This window comes from Dermacentor albipictus, chromosome 2 (genome assembly GCF_038994185.2).
Source record: "Dermacentor albipictus isolate Rhodes 1998 colony chromosome 2, USDA_Dalb.pri_finalv2, whole genome shotgun sequence".
NCBI lineage: Eukaryota > Metazoa > Arthropoda > Arachnida > Ixodida > Ixodidae > Dermacentor > Dermacentor albipictus.
In genome coordinates this window covers 202,217,581-202,239,807 of record NC_091822.1, presented here as the reverse complement: position 1 = coordinate 202,239,807, position 22,227 = coordinate 202,217,581, and the positions used below count along the sequence as shown (strand labels likewise).

The window sequence follows — 22,227 nt, the reverse complement described above, 5'->3', positions numbered from 1 at the left end:
AAAATGGATATATCGAAGTCCGCCAACCCAGACCACATGCGCTCTGTTGACAGGCGGTGAGCTTTCCTGCAACACCCTCGAAGATAGCGGTGGCGCGATGGGCGTTTCCGACTGCTGCGCACTATAGCTGCACACATCAATCTTGCCGAGGGCACCATCTGAATGTAGCTGCGTATGCATGCGGCGGCTTGGCTAGTTCGACAACGTCAACGATGCATTGCACAACGTTGGCATTGCATTTGTTGCACTGACTCCACCTCAGTGCAGTGCTCGGCACTTGCCGCACCTCAAGTGAAGTGGCAGTTTGCATCCACAATGACGCGCGCGCTCACTGCGCTCACTCATAGATGCCTTGGCAGACCCCACTTGATACTTTGTTACTGACAGTGTTTCAAAACACTTCGATTGACGGACCTGGAGATCGCAGTTGAAGTAGCGGCCAAATGAAGACGCTGCCGAGGTTGATTCTGCAGGTGCTGATGTTGCTCCGCTCCCAACTTCAACTGAGGCTGTAGCTGCTTTGGCCCTACTACACCATTACTGCAGTGCGATAGAGGGCACTGGCCTATCGCTTGTGGATCGTTTAGACTATGTTGAGGACTCCATGTTTAAGCACGCGGCTGCCAATAAGAAGCAGGCTACACTGCTGCAGTACTTTCAGCCAAATAAATACTTTGTGTGAAGCCTTCAAGTGAGTATTTACTGCGCCATGATTGGAGCAGGATCGGGGATTGTCATTCAGAGTGTACATTCATTTCTACCGCGCGCTCACGGCAGGCGTAGTCGGCGCGACCTAGGCCAATTGCGCGCGGCCCAACCAAACACGCACTTCAAACAACGATCCCCGATCGCGCCCTTGGTTCATTAATTGATTTGCAGAAGCTTTTGACGCATTTTTTTACGTAGTTCTTTTATATTGAATTCTGGCTATATCGAACTATTTCACGATCATAGTGCTGTTCGGTATATCGAGGTTTGACTGTATATGTTTTTTTTCTCATAGCCTTAATGCATAAGTTGGCACTCTTAAGTCGGCTCATTGTTATAACCAATACCATATATACCCGTATATAAGCTGTCCTCGCGCGTAGCCTGCACCCCCGTTTTCGAATGCAAAATTTGAAAAAAAAAGAAAAAGCACAAAAAATCTGCCAGTCCCATAAAGTCCTACAAAATGGTGCCAGTTAGTTTTTCCCACTCACCGCTTACCATTATTATGATCGTTGCATGTTGACCTAACCAGTGTTAACAGACTGAGTGGAGACTAGGCTGGCGAACCGCTGAACGGACTTGACCATGATTGCTGGTGGCTTGACAAGCATGCTGCAACCGCTCAATGTTTGCATAAACTGGCCACCCAAGACAGAGTTTTGGCGGTGCTACACCGAGTGGATGGCCATGGGCAACCACGAAACAACTCTGACAGGGTGAGTGAAGCAATTGTCTTTTCAGCAAGTGTACAGTCGGATTCTGGAATTGTGGCTTTCTGTGTCAGTAGACACCACCGCAAAGAGCTTTAGAGTCAGGCGGATATCAAATGCCATGGACAGTACAGAGAATGATCAGCTTTGGGAGTGCGCCGATGAGGTGAACTTGTCTGACAGTGGTGAGAGTGCTGATGAGCCGAGCTTGTGTGAGAGTGATTAGCTTGAAAGCGGTCATAAATAGTGAAACAAAATGTTGATATCTGCCACCAGTTTTTAAATTATCTGACACCGCAGTGGCACTACAGTGTGCTAATGTGTAGCTATAGGTCTGACTTGTGTGTAACCCACACCTGAGAAAATTCTATGAAAAAAAAAAAATAGCGCGGATCTTACACGAGTATATACAATATATCATTATATGTGGTATCCCTACAAGTGGACTGCACTGTATACGAGTGGTATATAGTATTAAAGCAATTCTGGCAGAGCTGCAGGGCTGGTAATTTTTAAGTTTTCTCATTGTGATGAGCATGCAACACCCCCTTGGGCATAATCTTCGTTGGTCCACCGAGCCTGGCGGGCCACCTGTCGGGCCAATGAACATTATGCCCGAGGGGGCGTCACATGCTCATCACAATCATTAGAAGCCGTTTAATAGCACCTAGGCAGATGAGGTGCGCACCTACCGGTTAGTGGATATGTGGCAAATCCCAGACTGAGCATGGCCTTCGAGAATTTTAACATGCCCCAGGCAACACATAATTTCCAAGGTCATGCAAACGATCAGTGCTGGTTCTCAACATTCTAAATGTTGCATCATTTTCAGTTAGGTTTCTTTTACTTTTTTTTTTCAATTATGCCTTTTGCAATGCATGCAGTCGTACTTACAACAGTATTCTGCACAAAGGCGGCTTTATATCTGCACTCTTTTAAACTAGTCTTTTTATGGGATGCAGAATTTTGTTGCAGTTGCCCTTCGGACACCACTCATACGAGACCACTGTGCGCTTACTTTCTCACAGTGCTCCATGAACTCGGCCAAGTTGAGCAAAGTCTGGGTGATCTCAGGAATATCCTGGTCCATCAGGGCCTTCTGGAAATTCTCTATTATCTCCTTCTGGTCATTCTCACCGAGACACACCCAACAGGACAAGAAAGCAGCGTTGAACAGGTCCCTGAGCAGAGCAACAATCAAGTTTGGGATAAAATAAAAGGTGGGAGGTCAGATTCTTGTACCCCAATACTGAGTATCGGTAAAGAAAGCTTACATGACAGTTTTTCGACAGGGCAAAGAATGATGAGAGCAAAACAAACAAAACCACAAAACAAAAGTTAGCTGACGAGGCCTGTAATGGTTAATAAGCATTAGCACTATAATTCATCCAAGCTAATTAATGAGTGGCATTAGTAATATGCGATACTTCACATTGGAAGATGGCACTTAAAGGAGTTCTAGAAAGGGGTTCTAGATTTCGCTGTGGATTTTTCTAATGAGGGCTACCTTGGCAAACTCATAATTCATTCTGGACTGAGACACTAGAAGAGTGACAGAGTGTAAGCCAATGTCGAAAGTTGGCTTCAACTTTGAACAGTGTTACTCTACAATGAGCCAAACCCCATGGCATATCTGCCAACCTGTGAACATTACAATTCGTAAAAGTCCCACTGATATGACAACGAGAATAGTAGTCCCCATTTTTTATTGCTAGCTTGAGTCCCCATTTTTTGAAGTACATTACATATGCACTTGATTAACAATGATTTACATTAGATGCAGCAAACAAGCAACAGCAAACTTGGAAATGCAAAGACTGATAAGCAACACATTGTTTATAGATCACAGTGACTTCTTCTGCAACTTTTCTGCTGTTGATTTTGTCTGCTTCAGGAACTTGTTCGATTACAAATTTTCTTGAAGCAAGTACCATTTTTGCATCCTTTCCTTACCAGAAGTATCTCAACAAAAAATTAGGACGCCAACGAGTGAAACTTTTTCAGGAAGAGAGCTTATTTATTATAAATCTGATGCAACATTAGTAAAATTGTAACATAAGCCCAAATATATACTTTCTGGAAAATTATGGAGTGTTGGCAGGTATACCATGGTCATCACATATGGCAGCAAGCATGCCTGTTTTTCAGGGCAAATACAGATTTACTTACTTTTAAATCGCATAATGATGACACATTAAGAAGTTGGACACATATATAAAATACAAGGCATGCCATTAAAAAAAATTAAAAATATAGTATGCTCTCTTCACGTAAAAAACAAATTGCTCCTGTTTTCCTGCGACCGATCATGTTTGTGGAAACTTTTACGATACCATTAAGTATGGTTGAATACTTGTAAACGTGTGCAAAAAGTGTGCAAACTGCTCTCACTTGGGGAGCTGGTTGTAACTGTGAGCCAGGGACCAACAGGAGCGAAGGGCTGGAGATGGTGAGGCTTTCAGAAGCTCAATGCTTAACCTCCTGAGCCATTCTAACCAGTCATCCTTGGAAACTCTTTTGGCTGGTGTCCATAGCTGGAGAACAATAGAGAGACATAATATTGTGAGGCACCCGAAAGAATTCAAGGACACCCATAAAAACTGTTCATGGTCAAATATGAGAAAGCAGCTTTATACAAATATACCGCATCATGCATTGGCGTAGCCAGGCTTGTCACCCCCCCCCCTCCTGAAATTTTCGGACGAACCTCCTCCTCCTTTTCCTGTTTCCCAAAGAACATTATGTTTCATGAGGTCGGCTCCAAAAGAGAGACATGGATGAAAGGGAAAGCTTGAATGTGAAAGCAAGGTGAGGGCTAGTGGCAGTCCGAAAGATGGGGTTGTCGTGGGGGCGATCCCTTCTGCCATGCACAGAACATTGCGGCTACGCGCATAGCGTGCCTCTGCCTCATTCTGGGTCGTGTTAAAGGGACTGAAAACTGATTTTCATGACACCAATTTTCTTTAGTGCAATGGAAAGCTTACCGGTCAGAGTGTCTAATCATGAAGTGCTAACACAGAAAACACAGTGGAAAATTTTTTATCACAATTTTTCGATCTGTAGTGAGAATGCAGTTGTTCACTGGAAGCATGCTGAATTTGGTGATAGGTGAGCGCGATAGCGATTATACGCCAGAATTAGTGGGAGGCAGACGACAAGTGCGGCTGTAGCTATGATAAAGTATTATTTTGTTTATAAAGTCGATGCTGCTGCGATTCATGTTTTCCGAATTGTTAAAAATAACAGCTACATGTTTTAGTGGTTTCTTGTCGAACTGCTATGGTACTTAAACAAAACCAATCGGATCGAAAATGAAACGACGCCTTTACACCCAATACAGAGTTCAGTGTGTTGCTCTAGCAACACATACGTTTTTGATTTCCAAAGCATAGAGTAATGCGCAAGTCTCTAATAATATACCAACTGCAATTTTAATCAATAATTATGATATACTTTATAACAGTCGACTTACGTACAGTAATCTCATAGAATACATCCGAAGTACCAAGATTTCATAGCCAGGTCTTGCCGCTTGCTGGGTTTTGGGACTTCCTTTGGCAATTAAAAATTATAATTCCTACTTAAATGGCAAACAACATGCTGGATTCCATTAGTACAAATCATGGTCATTTCATTTCAATCAACATCTCAACACATTCTGGCCAGTTGTCAGTCCCTTTAACCATATCTGCTGAGGGGGGATCAGCACTAAAAATTCCACGCACAGATAAAGGTGGGCTGGGTGCTTGCATAAAACTTGGATACTTTGTTGCTCCCAACCAGGATTTTGTGTCATCAAAAAGCTTCTCACTTCTGGTACTTGACAGAATCGTTGACCACGCTGTGTGGAAGAAAGGCATACTGAAAACGTTGCGAGGTGCATGTCTAGGAAATGCATAAGCACCCCCGCCCCCATCTTTTTTTTCTTCTTTTTCTTTCCCTTGTATTTGACTTCGATAATTATGATAATAAAATTGAGAAGCGCTTCTTGCTCTTGGGCTAGTTTGAGTACATTGTTAAGAATGAAAACAGGGTAGGAAAGGGGGCAAGAGACCTACAGAACGCTGATTTGTGCACGGCAAAATATATGAAGGATGGAAGTGCTGGGCAAGAGAAGCTAAGAAACTGCCACAACAAATAGGTGGGAGGGCAGGTAGGTGAATGGCCTTCAAGTCCATGCAAAAACAGAAATATAGGCATGTTCGGGGCTGCTATGCCCTTCAACAACCCGGTGAATGTTGAAGAGTGTGACAGTAAAAAATGAAAAAGAAACTTAAGAAGGAGAAAGGGGTGATGGAAAACATGGGGGGGGGGGAGGACGCACATAAAAAGAATCAAGAACGAAGTTAGCGGATAATTATGGAAATAAGGAGAGTGTCTCGTCATTGCCCGATGGCTCAACGCCAGACGGCCATGGCTAATTGCCTAGCTGAGACTCACCTACCTCGTCGTAACATGTGCTGCTTGCTGTGAAGAGCCCATCCTAGGTAAATGACTCAGCAATATTCAGAATAAACAGGTGTCAGGAGACACAACGCTTTCAAATCTCTCGAAGCTCCCAGCTGGCCCTTATTTTACTGTGAACAATGGATGCCGTAATCTTCACAAAGGCTTCTCAACAGGACGTAGCCATGCTTTGGACTGTCTGCCTCATTAGTTCCTCAGTGTGATCAAATAACAATATGTGTCGTGTCATGACTACAATACCATGATCGCAAGTTACTTCCAAACATTTCTTCAAGCAAGTCAGACAGCAGGTCACCAAAAGTGAGTGAGACTTGTACCATATGATACAATCGAAGTTCTAGCACAAAGCTTCCTTCCTGTATTTTTTAAATCTACAATGATATAGCCTGGCAACAATGCCGAATGTGCGACTGAATGCTAGGAAACCTGCAAAATAGTGCCCGCCCTCTCTCTCTCACGTACGTAGGCACGGCCCTACCACTCACTAGAAGGTCGGGCTGGAAAACAACCTTGATCTCTACTGCTACCTGGGCTGCAACAAGTGTGGCCTGTAGACAAGACACACGATAGTGCACTGTTTTGTTTTTGTTTGGCCCCATTTCTAGCGCTGCTAGTTTTTCCAAGTCATGTACCAGCGGGTCATCGACTTGCTTTATATAAATGCATCAATTCGTAAATGCAATTTGAGTTTTTTTAATATCATTTTTAAAGATAGCATAAGGATGATAAAATAATTTGATGCGAAGTGGCTACACGCTTCAGCAGTGAAAAACCTTTGTCGGAAGCTAAGCAAAGTGTTGTTTCGACAATGCAAAAATGTGCATCCTCATTGTTTAAAAGGACACTAAAGGCAAATACTAAGTCAATGTGGACAGTTTCAATACCATTCCAGTAACGTCGCAGCGCTTGTTTCATGCTAAGAAATGACTTAGTTTACGAGAAAATTGCATTTGAAGGATCCAAATACCTTTTTCGTAATTAAAATCTCCTGTGACCTAACCGGGGGAATAGTGACATTGCATAAGCCATCACCGCCTTTCGCTGCCATCGTAAGTAAAACAGTGCCCAACAGACGGCCGCACTGAGCTATGGTGGCTAAAAGTTGTCACCATAACCGAGCTAAGACAGAGTGGGGGATTCGCCGCTGCAGCTGCTTTTTGGTTAAGTGGCATAGATAGAGAGTTTGGGCATCCTGCGACATCACATGGTAGTTGAATTCTCTGCTACTTGCAGTTTGTGTGAGTTTCACGAGCCAGCAAAACCAGCATAGCAGTACACGATCAGGAAAGTATTAAAATGTGAAAGTGTGGGCGGCACAGAGTGGAGCAAAAACGAAACCTTTAGACCGCCCGCAATGTCAACAAAAATTTCAATGAGTTTTTTTCATCTAAACATGACATGGGATTGGACAAGTTGAATTTTACTTCTTCTTATAATACAACATAAGGATATTTTTTGCGATGAGTAGTTGAGTAATAGTGATAGAATTTAACTCAGGAGTGCTTTCGTCATCGGGCAAGTGCTTGAATGCCCCAGAAGAGTCTCTAATCATGTCCTTGCATTTACCTCGATTTCTTGATTATTAAGGCTCTGTTCGCGATAATATTGATGCCTTAGAGATTCTTGAGCACTAATCTATCACTTTAGTTTTACTCAGTATTTGCCTTTAGTGTCCTTTTAAAGAATTTTTGTCCAGGGAGCGCTAGGAGTTTGTCTTTGCTTGGTGAACATTCCACACACACACACACACACACACACACACACACACACACACACACACACACACACACACACACACACACACACACACGCACGCACGCACGCACACACACACGCACGCACGCAGACAGACTGACAGACAGAGAGAGAGAGAGCCAAAGGAGGGGGAGGAGTTGCAATTGTTGGCAGAGAATCCCCCCGCCCCTCCCCAAAATAAATTTCTGGCTATGCCACTGGCGTCATGTAACATGAGCTGTTGTGTTAAAATCTTCCAAATAATATCACCATACAACAATAGCACCAATGCATTTGACTCAATACTATGGTAACAATAACTTTTCCCAATGAATAGAATGTTCCAGGATTCATAAAGCATGTAAGCCAGAAAATACAGAATTCCAATGCATTCTTGCCCAGAGTTCTGGCTAATGAAAAACCTGATACTAAACTGATGAAAACTTGAAAACTGGTTGTCAATTTGCACAAGAAGGGGTATTTATGAGGGTTAGATTTATGCTACAGAGAGTTCAAGGGGTATTCCAGAATCGACCTGCATTTAATTAGCACTAAAAGGACGCACGACGAGAACAAGAAGCCCACAGGACACAATGCCCTTCAGACCATAGCTCTAGATTTTTCATAAAGGTTCTCCCCTGGCTCTTCTATAAAACATAAATTTCTCTTAGCAAACCACTATGTAATCATTGCCTCCTGCGTTAACAGCATGTGCCCGCACTTACACATTCCAGCTTGATTTTAGCTCACATATGCTTTCTATGCCTCTGAAGTCAACAGTGGTACAAAGGTTTTATAAATGTAGTCAAAACCTCGATATAATGAACGTTTATTTAACGAAATTCACAATGCAATGTTTTCATTTCAACAATATTTCACTGAATACAGTGCATTTTTTTCATGACTTCATGAAGTAATTTCATGACACGGTTTCGCTTTAACAATGTTTTTGGCCATTTCAAGCGCGTACTTGGAGCCTGTATGGCTAGTAAGTTTAGCAAAAGACTATAAAAATGCTGGGCAAGGCAAAAGTTAGGTGTCCTTCTGCATGAAAACTTTCAATGGCAAAAATTCGATATAAGTGGATGCGCCGGCATGTGGTAGGCAGGGAACACAGCTGTGGCATTGCCGCGTTGGTAAACAACTTGCAAAAGCCGTGGGGCGTGCAGCAGCTTGTAGCGCTCGAGAGCTAATAATTCCTTCTACACAAGAAGGATGTGGAGGGAAGAACACGCGAAAATGTGATTAAAGATAAGCTGGGGGGTTGAGGGGCAGAAACGCACGCTTATCTACCCTCTCCTCTTAGCGTGCGTGTCTCCTAATTGAGCACGTCCATGCGTGGACCATGAGCCGCATCTTAGAGATAATCTCTCCCTGCAAGTGTGAAGGATGAGCCAGGACAGCTGGTGCCTTGGTGCACATTGGGGTCCAGTGCATCTAATGTTGGTGGTGGCGTAATCTCGTTTCCGAGACATGGTGCGAAGCATTTGCTCGCATTGTGAAAGAGGTCATGGTGATTGAGTGAGCTCTGTGATTGTTTGCCTGAGAGCTCGTGACAGCGATAAAACTACAAACCTCAGTTCATCATGTAGTTGTTTCTCTGCTATTGCAACTTGCAATCAATGCTCCACATTTCTGGCAAAACTCTGACCTTTCTTCCTGTTTGTATTTTTTTGCACAGAATGAATATTCGCATCTTTTTAGAATTTTGTTTTTAATTTGTGGGCCTTGGCTGCGAGCACAAAGTATGGTATGGCATCAATATTTACGGTACCGCATGATGCAACACATGCAAATCTCGCATCCTGGGAGCCACGTCAGTGCTTTGCTTTTGCCGCAATTTGCACTATTATGGCCCAATCTTGTGATTCGTTTATAAGTGCTTACTAACAAGCTACTATACATCAGGAATGCTTTGAAAATTAGTAAAGTTGTTTTTACCAGTGAAGCTTCAAAACCCTGAATTAATGAAATTCACAATTTAACGAAGTTTTTTTGCAGCAAGTACAACTTCGTTATAACAACGTTTGACCATATTTGAAGCATTGATGTGATGGGAAACTAAGGAAGTAAAGGCTCGTTCACACTGACAGATCTGGCATCTACAGTGGCGCAGAAACTCATCTGGTGGCAGCGAATTACACTGAAAAGGCCCTCTCCACACCATTCGTTTCCAGACCAATTTCTGCTACTGCCATCAGAATTTTTTGCCACAGACCAATCAGAATGCAAGCCCGTGAGTGAGTCTCCCTTTGCAGCACTCTTCAGATGGCGCTGACAGTGTTCGAACTTGACGTCTCGCTGTCGTATCAAAAGGCTGTGTCGACTTCCATGACAGTGGAAATGTTAATTACCGAGTTCTGTATGACAAGCGCAATACCAAGCACAAGTATAATGTTGTGAAGGATGAACTGGTGCTAAAAATAAAAATGCGCTGACCTGACGCAAGCTAAAATGCTAAAAAGTGGTGCATACTCATAAGATCATAGTGAAAGTAAAATACGGCACATTTTCCTTGTTATCACAGTATTTCAAGAGCTGGCAATTCGGGCAGTGCGATGAGCATGCAATGTGAACAATGTGGCAATGAGGCAGCAAGAAACTCCGTGCTACTCTAACGCGTAATGTCGCAGAGTCAACGAGACCTAAGCATAGTGAATGTGTTGGTAAAAATGGCTTCAAAGTTTCATTCAGCACTCTTGTCACATCTGTGGCATTCTACGATTCTCTATTCATGCAGCACCTGAGCACCTGCTGTCCCTGAATGACACACAAGGCTGGTGGGGCTGTTAACATTTAACTAGTTAGCCAATTGTTGATGCACAAGCTATAAACCTTTGGCATAGCCACTGTTTTGCTTTCTTGTTTCAGATAAGAGAAAGGCTCAAGTTCAACCATATGTAAACCTCGTTATATTGATGTTGGTAATTCCGAAATTTTACTCTGTAATATCAAATTTTGTTACAGTAAATCTTTGTTATAATGTACCTGCTTAAATAGTCATTTCACATTAAACGTAGCAAAGTCAGATTCCTGACACAGTGGTCATTGAACATAATGCATTTTGTATCCATATAAACCATACCAGCTTATTGTGTACGTATTGGTTAACATGTAGTTTTTCCTCTTTTCATCGCGCAATTATGGCGATAGGTCGACCCGGCAGAACAACGAGCCTCAGACATCAGAACGGCCTACAAGTGCAAATGCAGAGAGTGCTTGGAAGGGTGAAGCCACATTAACATCAACATCATTTCGGCGCTGTGCCAGAGAGCATTGTGACCTGTGTTGTGGCATCGTGGAAACAAGGACTTGCATCAAGCCGAAACTTGGACAAAAACCAGGTGCTCAGCATAGAAGAAATATTGGACATCTTCTGTGCTATCGAACGTGGCACGAAGAAGTCGGCACCGGTACATGAGAGGGATATACTATAGACTATGGCGTGTGGCATTTGGAATGCAAAGGAGAAGTTGGTTGGCAATGCCGCTGCGACCATGAAAATATGTTGGCTATGAGGTTCGACTCTTCGCCATCATTGCCTCTGTTATTGCATAAGTGTCGCCTAACGATAGTGATGAGGATGAGACGGAAAGCGACAGTACGGGTGATTGAGGCCCGAGAGTGACAGATATTGCCCGTTACGTTAGCCTCATGCTGGTGTTTGCCGAGAAGAGGGGCTGGCAGAAAAGCTGGCTGATAGCTTGAGCGAGTTTAAGGCCACTGTCTTCAATGCTGGGCCGCCGCAGCATCAAACGAAAACAAGACGTTTGTTGCGCGAAGTGAATAAATAGTGCATGTTTTTGCCCTTTCATCGTACTTTCTCCAAGTGCCATTTCTGACAGGTAAGTAAGCAATCTCACAATATTTTGGTTAAGCAGTACTACCACTTAGTATGTACTTTTTCCGAGCTCCGGCCAACTACGGTTTAACGAGCTTTTTTACTGTATATTGAAATTTTATCCTTTATGCAATTACGAAGTCACCAACAAATTTTTCTTACACTGAAGGGGCCATACAATTTTTTTAATTATTGGGCAATCGTAAAAAATAAATTTGAATGTGAGAAAAGAAATTGCACCTCTCTTGCACCCCCTTATGTTGTTTTCCCTGCATGGCTCTTGAATCTCCTATAATCCAGCTTCACCATGTAGCTAAGCGCTGCCGGCAGTCGGTGTCGTTGCAGAATAGCATGAGAGATGGCACGCATGTTGCACTGTTAATGCCACCTAAAGGCAGGGTTAGCTGGGCGCAAAAGGGAGTAGCCTCTTCTGCTTTGGCTTTGGGTTGGCAGAGTGCATGGACTTGGCGCGCACCTCTCTGCACGCTCTGCAGGGCCATCTTGCAAGGCTTCGGAGTGGGGCACCGGGACGGACGAACTCAACCATTCGAACATGCCACTATTCGCGTGACTGGACACGCAAACAATTAGGCGTTGGTGTCCAGCATGCTTAAAGAAGGGAATTGCGCTAAAAAGACACGGACGAGTACGGACATGGACGGGCGCAATTCGCGACTGATTTTACTCAGAAGGAACACAAATATATATACCTAGATTCTTATTGCCTAATCATTGCCTAAGCACACATGCCAAGAACGTTTTCTCTTTCTTATACAGATTGATACTGGAATCTCTTACGCAATCATCACCCGACTTATCAATGTAAAAAGCCTCTGCGAGTTCACGTGCTACCTGGTTACGACTGCACCTTAAGATTTTGGTTCTAGCCAGCAAAGGCTGGCATGCTTTATCAGGCGAAGCCAAAGGGCATGCGCCACAATGTAAGGGCAAATTTGACCCCTTTTCGTTAACCATAGAGAGCTTGTGTTCCCTTAGTCGTTCATTTATACAACGGCCCGTCTGGCCAATGTAAACTTTTCCACATGTCAGGGGAATTTCATACACAACCCCGACCAAACACCTGACAAACTGGGTGGCGTGACGTTTGGTGCAGTCTCGCACGCTTTCCTCGCCGGAGACAATCCGGGGGCACAAAGAGGCCAACTTGCGCGGGGCAGAAAATACCACCGGCACACCGTAGCGATTGGCTACATTCTTTAGGTTGTGGGAGACCCTATGAATATAGGGGAGAACCGCCGGTCTGGTCTTCGGTTGACCGCCACCATCTTGAGGTGTTCTACGTTTCAAGCTTTGCAGAAGCTTCTCTGCCACAGCAGCCACGACGGAAACGGGAAAACCAGCCTTCTGCAACCTGCCAATCTGATTGTTGAGGCTGTCATTTACCAGGTGAACACATGATTTCTGCAGGGCTTCCTTCAGGCACAGCATAACAATGGCGCGTTTTACCGTCTTAGAATGAGTGGACTCAAAAGGCAGCAGGTCTTTCCGGGCTCGTGGTGAGTACATCCAACACAAGTGATCTGGTGTTAAAGTGATGTTAATATCTAAAAACTGCAATCTATCTTGTTCAGGTAATTCGTGTGTGAAGGTTAGACCCCTCCCGTGTCGTTTAAAGACAGATAAGGTCTCTTGCACGGTAACCGCGTGTGTCAAACCGGGTTGCTTCTTAAAAATCACCAAATAATCGTCCACGTATCTAAAAGTCTGCGCCCGTCCATGTCCTTACTCGTCCGTGTCTTTTTAGCGCAATTCCCTTCTTTAAGTATGTACGACCGACTCGCCCAACAACGTGCTCTCCTGTCCAGCATGGAAGCAAACATATACGCTTGATATCCTGTCAGGCTGAGTCGGACGCCCTCGATTCATACGCACCCATCGGCATGTTCTATTGGTAGTAATTTGGCTAGTTGGTATTGGTGTATGAAAGGTGCAATAAATGCCCTATGATTGTCTGCACTACTGTGTTGTCATTCCTTTGTCCCAAGAGCACATATACACTTTGTTCACCCAATGTTGATCCATTCAGGTATTACTGTGACCTCCTTATCTTATTTGTGCATGACTTAGATAAGACAATAGAAACAACTGAAAAGGTGCATTGAAAGCCATTTGTAGTTGCTGTAAAAGATGGGACATGAAATGAAATTTTAAAGAAACAAAGCATTTAACATTTACTAACAAGAAGCACCTAACACCTTGACTGATATCAAGAAATATAATTAGATGAAATATGGCAACCTAAAAAACACCTAATCCTGATTTGTAAAGAAAAAATTAAGGAAAAGATTGTTTTCAAAAGGATTCAATTTTTTTGTTATAAAAACTGGAGAAAGCTCCCGAACACATCACCACTGACATCCACAATATGCTAATTAGACCTTGTAAGGTTTTTGCCGAGGCCGTGTGCCAATGGAATAGCCAACGACAAAACTTTCGCATGTGTACGCGCCAACCCCCATGTCGGATATAGAAGTGGCCTGTGTGCCGTGTGGAGTGTGCTGAAGCTGTTTGAAGTGCCAGTTGTTTTTTCAGTTCCATTATAAGCGATTCAATGCTGGATTTTTTTTTCCCCATTTCTACAATGCAGTTGATGCATGCTTTGGAGTAGGAGTAGCAGCAAGGCTGCGCCCTTAACAACCTTTTGTCCTTTATGGAGCTGCAATTTGGGGCCCTAACCACAAAAGTGCTAAAGGCAGAATGAACACAACCCAGCACGGTAGCGTATGTACTCAGATTATTCACAACAATAATTCTTTAGGGCATAGCTGCCACCCCTCATACATGAATCATCATTTCAAGAAAAAAGCTAGTCTATCTTTATTATCATTTAAGAAAAATTGTGCAGATCCCATGCACTGTGGGAATCGATGTTATGCAAACCATTTTGGAGGTACCTGGCTACTATTTAGCATTGCTTGGGGTTCTGCAAAGCGATACTAGATGGACCAGCATGTTTTTGTAAATTGAGTACTTGAGTGCATCAGTCCCGAGTGTACGCGTCTGATGACAGCAGCAGCATGTTGCCCCCTTGAAGATGATCATATGGCAGAAACAGCACGATTTCTACGGCAGGTGTTTGGCTAAAGTTTGTGACATGACAATTGTTGGTTTCTACATAGGTAGAGGACGAGAGTAAGCGAGAGAAACACCAGGGTGTCTACCAAGTTGACATTTCCAAATTCCCTGAGTTTTCCAGGTTTTCCCTGGGTGCCATTGCACAATTCCCTGAGTGATGCAGAACTATGTGTTATGTCAAGACGGCCTGAAACCATATCGCCCGATGCTGTCACTCTCCAATAAGCGTATGAAAAATTAAAAGAATGATTCAATCCAATTTGAATACTAAGGAGTAGTGTTTATGTTATACAAAAAGAGAATAGAAGAGAAGGGTTAAAAAATGCACAGCAGATAAGATGTCTTCGAAAAAAATTGCAAATGGAGTCGGCCATTCTCAAATACGAATAAAAAGGAGATGCATACAGAAGCAAATATTTTCGAATATGAACTATTTCTGTCAACTGATAGGAAGCTCAGTTGTATGAAGCCCGAACTTTGATTTGAGAATTGAGATTCTCTCTCAACAGCTCGTAAGTCAACCTCAACTGTCCTGACATACTCGCAGCCCAGGCATGACACCTTAGTGCTGCGTTTCACTACTTTAAAGAGTTTATTTTGGTTTGGATGAGGTACACGTGCGTCTCGGCATCAGCCAACACTTTGTTTTTTGAGCTCAAGCTGCTTCAAAACGGCGGCAGCACGCTTCCTATCCCGTGTATTGCTCAATGCGCAGGTCCTTTCTGTTCTTGTCCTCCTTCCGCCACTCGTTCGCCCCATGAACAATTTGAAGCATCTTCTTGGTAAGTTGCACAGTACCCGTCTGATTTTTAGAACACCCTAGGGGCCGCGAAAACGTTCAAAAAATCGGCGAGTGGGAAAAAATAAATGCATGTCATTTACTGCCCTTAGGGGCTCAAACCACCACAGGCACATTCGAAAACGCTCTGAAGGCCTGTAGGTACACGTATTAGGCATATTGGCACTCGTAATGTGACAGGAAATACCGGGTGCACGCGTGTATAATTAACGAATACATACTGTGTCCCGTTGCAATAGGCCCTTCCCACGCTTGTTATGCTTCACTGCAATAGTTTTGCATATGTTTCACCAAGTAACATTTCTGTATCGAGGAGAAGCTGACTTTCGGGAACTGACATTATGGAATGCACCATGCTTTCCAAGCTTCTAAGCCAATTGCGAGGACCACAAAGAGTCCGTGCCATTGCTGACAGCAGCGAGTTCTTTCAATAAAAAACACAGTATCCAATGGCAAGACGCTTTATAGCGACCATCGGAGAAGTTAGGCCTAACGTTGCTGCACTAGCGGCTACGGCTGCCAGCGGATCTGTGTGTGAGAGCGCCGGTTTGAGGCGGTGAGGTAATCAAATGGCAGCGGTGGTGGCTTTGATTAATGCCGTTTCGGATCTTCAGTCATGGCAAAACGTCCGGGAAATCAGACGGCGAAAAGTTCTTGCGTCCGAAAATTTCAGACATTCTGATACATTGACTCTATGGGGTACGTGGTGGCGGTGCCGTGAAGCTGTCCGAATTATTGGGAATACGGGAAGTCAGTCGACTACACTGGCAACTCCTCCAGCCGACGAAAGGGCGTCAAAGACGATTCATTACGATTCCTGTCTGTACTCGAGCCAGCATTACGGCGACTTTCAACCCTTTCAATAAAATTGCAGCTAATTTTCCCTGATAGAGGCACAAATTCCCTGAATTTTCCCTGAGTTTTTCTGGACTACTGAAAACCCCTGAGAATTCCCGGTTTTCCCGGTTGGTAGACACCCTGAACAGAGACAATGACGTCATCAGCGACTGCATGTTATGCAATCGTACGCACCTATGGCTATGTCATGTCATGTTGGTGTGCATTAAGACGAGGTTAGTGTTTGCACTCTCGTCAAGAAATCTTAATGAATCACTGACTTGGGCAATAATAAAGTCAGTACAATGTCGCACAATTTTTGCAATTTTGCATAGCGTACTACAAGGAGAGTATCGAGAAAAGTGGGCTGGTCCCGAAGATAGTGTACTTTAACATGGAGCCTCAGAGCATGAGCTGCCACAAGAAAAGAAGATGAAATGGTACAGGTTGCATACACCAAGCGTTTCAAAGAGCTGGCTTGCCTTGGAATGAGAGGATTATGCATACAATGGTGGCCTAATGGTTAGGGTATTAGGCCGCTATGCTTTACAGTAAAGGTTCAATTCCACTGTCCGTCACACATTCTTCTTTTTTTATTAAAGCAAGGTGGCACAGGTATTTACCTAGCTACCCACCTACCTGCACGCAAAATGCCAAGAATGAGGCAAAGAATGCTTCACAATAATACCATGCTTCCATTATTTTCCCAATTACATTAAGCATTCATTATGAACCACCGAAAGTAAAGAGAGCCTACAAGCTGCATAAACATCAATAGTATTACATACTACTTTTCGTTTCCAGTAACCATGTTATTTTGTAACAAATCAACTGATATTACAGTGCATCGTACACTGTAACACTGTAGATACACTTGAACACAACAGACAAAGCCAAGGAAAGCATAGAAGAAATGAGCCATTTCATATAATTTAAATGCATAAATACAAGTAAACCTTGATATAATGAACTTCAATACAACAAAGTGTTTAACTTTTCATTACTTTTTATCCATAGAACACCATGAATTTGGAACCTCAATATAACGAAGTGTGCTTGTATGTGATTTCAGAATGGTGAAATTTATTTGTTGCGCAAAGGAATGCTGATACAATAAATGGAAACTTCCGCGAATGCAAATGGTCAAATGATTGAATTGCATGCAGCTGCTTGCAAACACACCACTAAAATCACATGCTGCCATGTAACAAGAGAGACTGCGGAAGTGGAGCCGCATTGCGTTCCATATAAAGTCCAAGTGCAATAAGATCCTATCGCATTCCGTGCACTGTGCGCCTTAGGTGCAAGTGAAAGTGTGCGAAGGTGAGACAAGGAAGATGGTGGCTTCACGAGTGGGGTGCTACCTTCCCACACTAGCACAGGGAAAGAAGGGGAGGGGCGCGAGCTCGCGGTAATGCGACCAAGCGCATGCAGAAGGCGGATAGGGGGGTGGGGTGGGGGGTGTGTTGGCTCGTGTCTCGGCCTTGGCTGCACATGGATGTAGGCGCAGCTGAGCACATACGCACCGCGCACCCTGCTTTAGAGATAATCTGCTGCATGTGCAAAGAGTGGGTGTGCCGAGATGTAGTGGCATCATGTAAGCCATCTTCTTGGATGTTTAGTATTGGAGGTTGCGTAATCTCAAGTTTGGGTGACCCGTTGGAGCGAGAGGCGAATGAATGAATGTTTGATGTTTTATGGCGCACGGGCCAAGTATGGCCAAAGAGCGCCATGTCCGTGTTAATGAGTTTGCAGTGATATCATGAGTTCGATGAAGTGGGTGTGACGTGGCTGTAGAGGGGCCTTAAACATGGTCGCGCTAAAGTGCGCAAAATCTGTATAATAAGATTATGGCGATGACTTATGACGTGTACTATGAACATTAAGATGCATTTAAATAGAATGATACGATGCGTAAAAATATATAAGGTTATAAGATATGCTAGAGCACTACTGCCTCCTTAGAGCCCTTGAAAAACAAGGGCCTGGAGGCATGTGCTATGCAAAACTGTTATCGCAGCGGCATCCTCTGGAGCGAGGATGCTCTACGAATTTGTTGGGCATATAACGTGTAGTACGACATCAGTTAAGAAGCTGAGGACTGTCTTGGTGTCAAAAAGCGGTTCCTTACCAAGAAACATAGCCGGGTGTAGAGGGATGTGATGTTTGTAAGCAAGCGGAAAATGTTTCTTTCTCTCCGTTTCGGCTTCCCAACACTCCAGGAGCACGTGGAGGACGGTAAGCCTCTCACCGCATCTACCACAGATTGGAGGTTCAATTCCAGTAAGCAGATAATTATGGGTGCCAAATGTGTGTCCTATTCTGAGGTGACAGAAGAGGACATCTGTTCGCCGAGATTTTGTTGGGGAGGGCCAAAAACCTAACTGTGGCTTTATAACGTGCAGTTTATTATTTATCTCTGCATGCCACATGCTTTGCCAGTGGTTTCGCAGATTCTTTCGTATGTAAGGTTTCAGATCTGCGAGAGGCACCAAAGCAGTATTATTAACAGCAGGGAGTGATATTGACGTAGCCATCTGGTCTGCCAAAACGTTGCCTTCGATTCCCCTGTGGTCGGGTACTCAGCATGTGTTGATTTGCTGGTTAGATAGATAAGCTTTGCACATGTCGGAATAGACCTCAGTAAGTACAGGATTTTTATGTTTGTAGGGTGACATTAAGGCCTTCACCACACTTAGGGAGTCTGTATATATAACGGCTTTTTGGAGTTTTGCTTTCTTTATATGCTTTACAGCCGACCATATAGCTTAGGCCTCTGCCGTAAAGATACTTGTTTCTGGATGTAGTACATCGGATTCCGAAAAAGAAGGACTGACGGCTGCATAGGATACTCCGGCGTGTGACTTGGAAGCATCTGTGTAGAACTCTGTACATGAGTGTTTGTACTGAAGTTCTAGGAAATGCATTCGAATTTCTACCTCTGGAGCATGCTTTGAAACTTTTAGAAAGGATACGTCACATTCTGTGACCTGCCAGTCCCAAGAGGTAATAGCTTGGTTGGGCGCATTAAGCGGTGCTCCAGGAGTGGGACATGCATTTCATCGCTAAGCTCCTTCACAGGCAGCGAGAAAGGCTGTCTTATAGACGGACGGTTGCGGAAAAGTGTAGCATACGTCATATCGGTAATGGTATTAAAACATGGGTGTTCAGGAATGGAATGCACTTTAAAGAAATAAGTAAAGCTGACGTATGATCTCTGTAAGTGGAGCGGCCACTCATTCGATTCGGCATATAGGCTTTTGATCGGGCTTGTTCTGAAAGCACCAGTGGCTAGGAGGATACCTAGATGATGGACAGGATCCAGCATCCTTAGCACGCTCGGGGCGGCAGAGTTATACACTACGGCCCCATAATCCAATCGTGACCGTATTAGGCTCTTGTAGAGATTCATTAGACACTTTCTGTCACTACCCCACGTAGTCTTGGATAGAAGTTTCATTAAGTTCATTGTTTTTAGACATTTTTCTTTAAATTTGATGTGTGGAATGAAAGTGAGTCTATCGTCAAGTATAATACCTCGGAATTTGTGCTCTTTGTTGATAGGAATTTGTTGTCCACACAGTTCTAAGCAAGGATCCGGGACCAGGCCTCTCTTTCGTTTAAAAAGAACACAAGAACTTTTGTGATAACTGATTTTAAATCCGTTTTTCTCTGCCAATTTTGATACTTTGTTCAAACCATGCTGTACCTGTCTCTCGCACACTGCGAGGTTACAGGATTTAAAAGTTATTTGAATGCTGTCCACATAGATAGAGTAAAAAATGGCCGGTGGTAATGAAGCACGAAGCATGTTCATCTTCACTATAAAGAGCGTGCAGCTAAGCACGCCTCCCTGGGGTACACCACTTTCTTGTGTAAAAGGACGTGACAGTACATTGCCGACTTTTACACGGAATGTGCGATTGGACAAATAGCTTTCTATGAGGTTTAGCATATTACCATGAATGCCCATTTCTGCTAAGTCTCTTAAGATTCCGTAGCGCCACGTTGTGTCGTATGCTTTCTCTATATCGAGGAATATGGATAGGAAAAACTGTTTGTGTACAAATGCGTCACGGATGTTTCCTTCGATGCGTACAAGATGGTCAGTTGTGGAGCGCCCTTCTCTGAAACCACACTGATAGGGATCAAGCATGTTGTTCAGTTCAAGGTAATATATGAGTCTGCGATTAATCATTTTTTCAAATACCTTGCAAAGGCAACTTGTGAGGGCTATTAGGTGGTAACTTGCCACTGAGGAAGGGTCTTTGCCTTGTTTCAGAACAGGCACCACAATGGCTTGTTTCCATGCGGTTGGAAGGTATCCCACAGCCCAAATAGTGTTAAAAAGTGCGAGTAGTGTAACTTGTGTGTCATTTTGTAGGTTTTTGATCATTTCATACATTATTCTGTCAGATCCAGGTGCAGAGCTCTTACATGCGCTCAAGGCAGCTTTAAACTCCGCAATACTAAAAGGACGGTTGTATGGTTGATTCTGACGACATTTTCTGATGAAAGGCTTACATTCTTCTATTTGTTTGTATTTGAGGAAGGATTGTGAATAATTTGTTGAACTTGACACGCTCTCAATATACTCCCCAAGTGAGTCTGCCTGGTCTTGCAGTGTATCGCCCTGTGTGTTTACCAGAGGGAGTGAATATGTTTGCCGCCCTTTAATCTTATTAACCCTGTCCCAGGCTTTGGCCTCATCTCTGAACGAGTTAATACTCGACAAAAACTTATGCCAACTTTCTCTTTTGGCCTGTCGGCAAATTCGCCTGCCTTGGGACTTTACTTTTTTAATGTTCATAAGATTCTCTGCAGTGGGAGAAGCGCGTAGCAACCCCCACGCCTTGTTCTGATTCTTACGGGCGATCCTACATTTGCTGTTCCACTACGGTACATGTCGTTTGCATGCCAGACCACTCACTTCGTATATGCATTTTGATGCGGCATCTATTATGAATGATGTAAGATACTCCACAGCAGCATCAATTTCTAAAGAAGACATGTCGGCCCGTGAGATGTTAGTGAGAGTTTGAAATTTCTCCCAGTCGGCTGTGTCTATCTTCCACCTAGGAGCTTGTGGAGGATATTTGTTTTCTTTAGATGTTCTTATCAGTATAGGGAAGTGGTCGCTCCCGTAAGGATTGGTCGTAACTTCCCATTCGAGTTCGGACAGTATGGACGGGGAAACTATGCTAAGATCTATTGCAGAAAAGTTTGTTTGCTAGGGAGTAATACATGGGTTCCTTCTTATTCAGCAAGCACGCACCTGAAGAAGAAAGGAACTGTTCAACAAGATGACCTTGCGCGTCTGTACGAGAGTTGCCCCACAGGGAGCTGTGCGCATTGAAATCGCCAAAAACAACATAAGGTTCTGGCAATTCGTCTATAAATGACTGAAATTCATGTTTGTTTAATTTGTAGTGTGGGGGTACGTAAAGCGAGCAAATGGTGACAAGTTTATTTAGAAGAACAGCTCGAACCGCCACTGCTTCAAGGGGCGTTTGTAGCTGTAAACGCTGACAGGAAATACTTTTATGAATCAAAATGGCAACACCGCCTGATGATACGACAGCATCATCCCGTTCTTTGCGAAACTTGACATACGGTCGGAGAAAGTTTGTGTGCTGTGGTTTTAGGTGTTTCCTGTAGACACAGCAATTTTGGATTGTGTTTTTGGATAAGCTCTTGCACATCATCAAGGTTCCTAAGAAGACCTCTGACGGTCCATTGAATTATTTGTGTATCCATATTGGAGGTCAATAGGTGCTGTGTGTACAGAAACAGAAGTAGTGATTATGGAAATTACAAAGATTAAATTACAGAGCCCTTTCGAGGCCCTGTAACGGGAGTTTTGCCCTTTATGGAGCGTTCGAGGGAGCCTAGCTGCTCCTTAGGCACTTGGTGCGCTTTGAGGATAGGTGTTGTGTCCATTGCCTCTAGTGAGGCTCCGGACACGTGCTCTTGCGAGCGAGAAGTTTTCAGAGGGAGTCCCGCCTTGGAGGGCAAGACCCTCGCGCCCACCA

At 43.8% G+C, this 22,227-nt stretch overlaps 1 protein-coding gene across 3 annotated transcripts in view; it reads right to left on the bottom strand.

The window, feature by feature from the left end:
• The window catches only part of mTor (serine/threonine-protein kinase Tor), a 504,957-nt gene that overhangs the window by 177,606 nt on the left and 305,124 nt on the right, over positions 1-22,227 (bottom strand). For all 3 annotated transcript variants that reach the window (XM_065435416.1, XM_065435418.1, XM_065435417.2), the window contains 2 exons: positions 3,813-3,955; positions 2,440-2,602 (listed from right to left, as the gene is read on the bottom strand). In XM_065435416.1, coding sequence (XP_065291488.1) covers positions 2,440-2,602; positions 3,813-3,955 — 306 coding nt within the window. The remainder of the gene's footprint in view (positions 1-2,439; positions 2,603-3,812; positions 3,956-22,227) is intronic.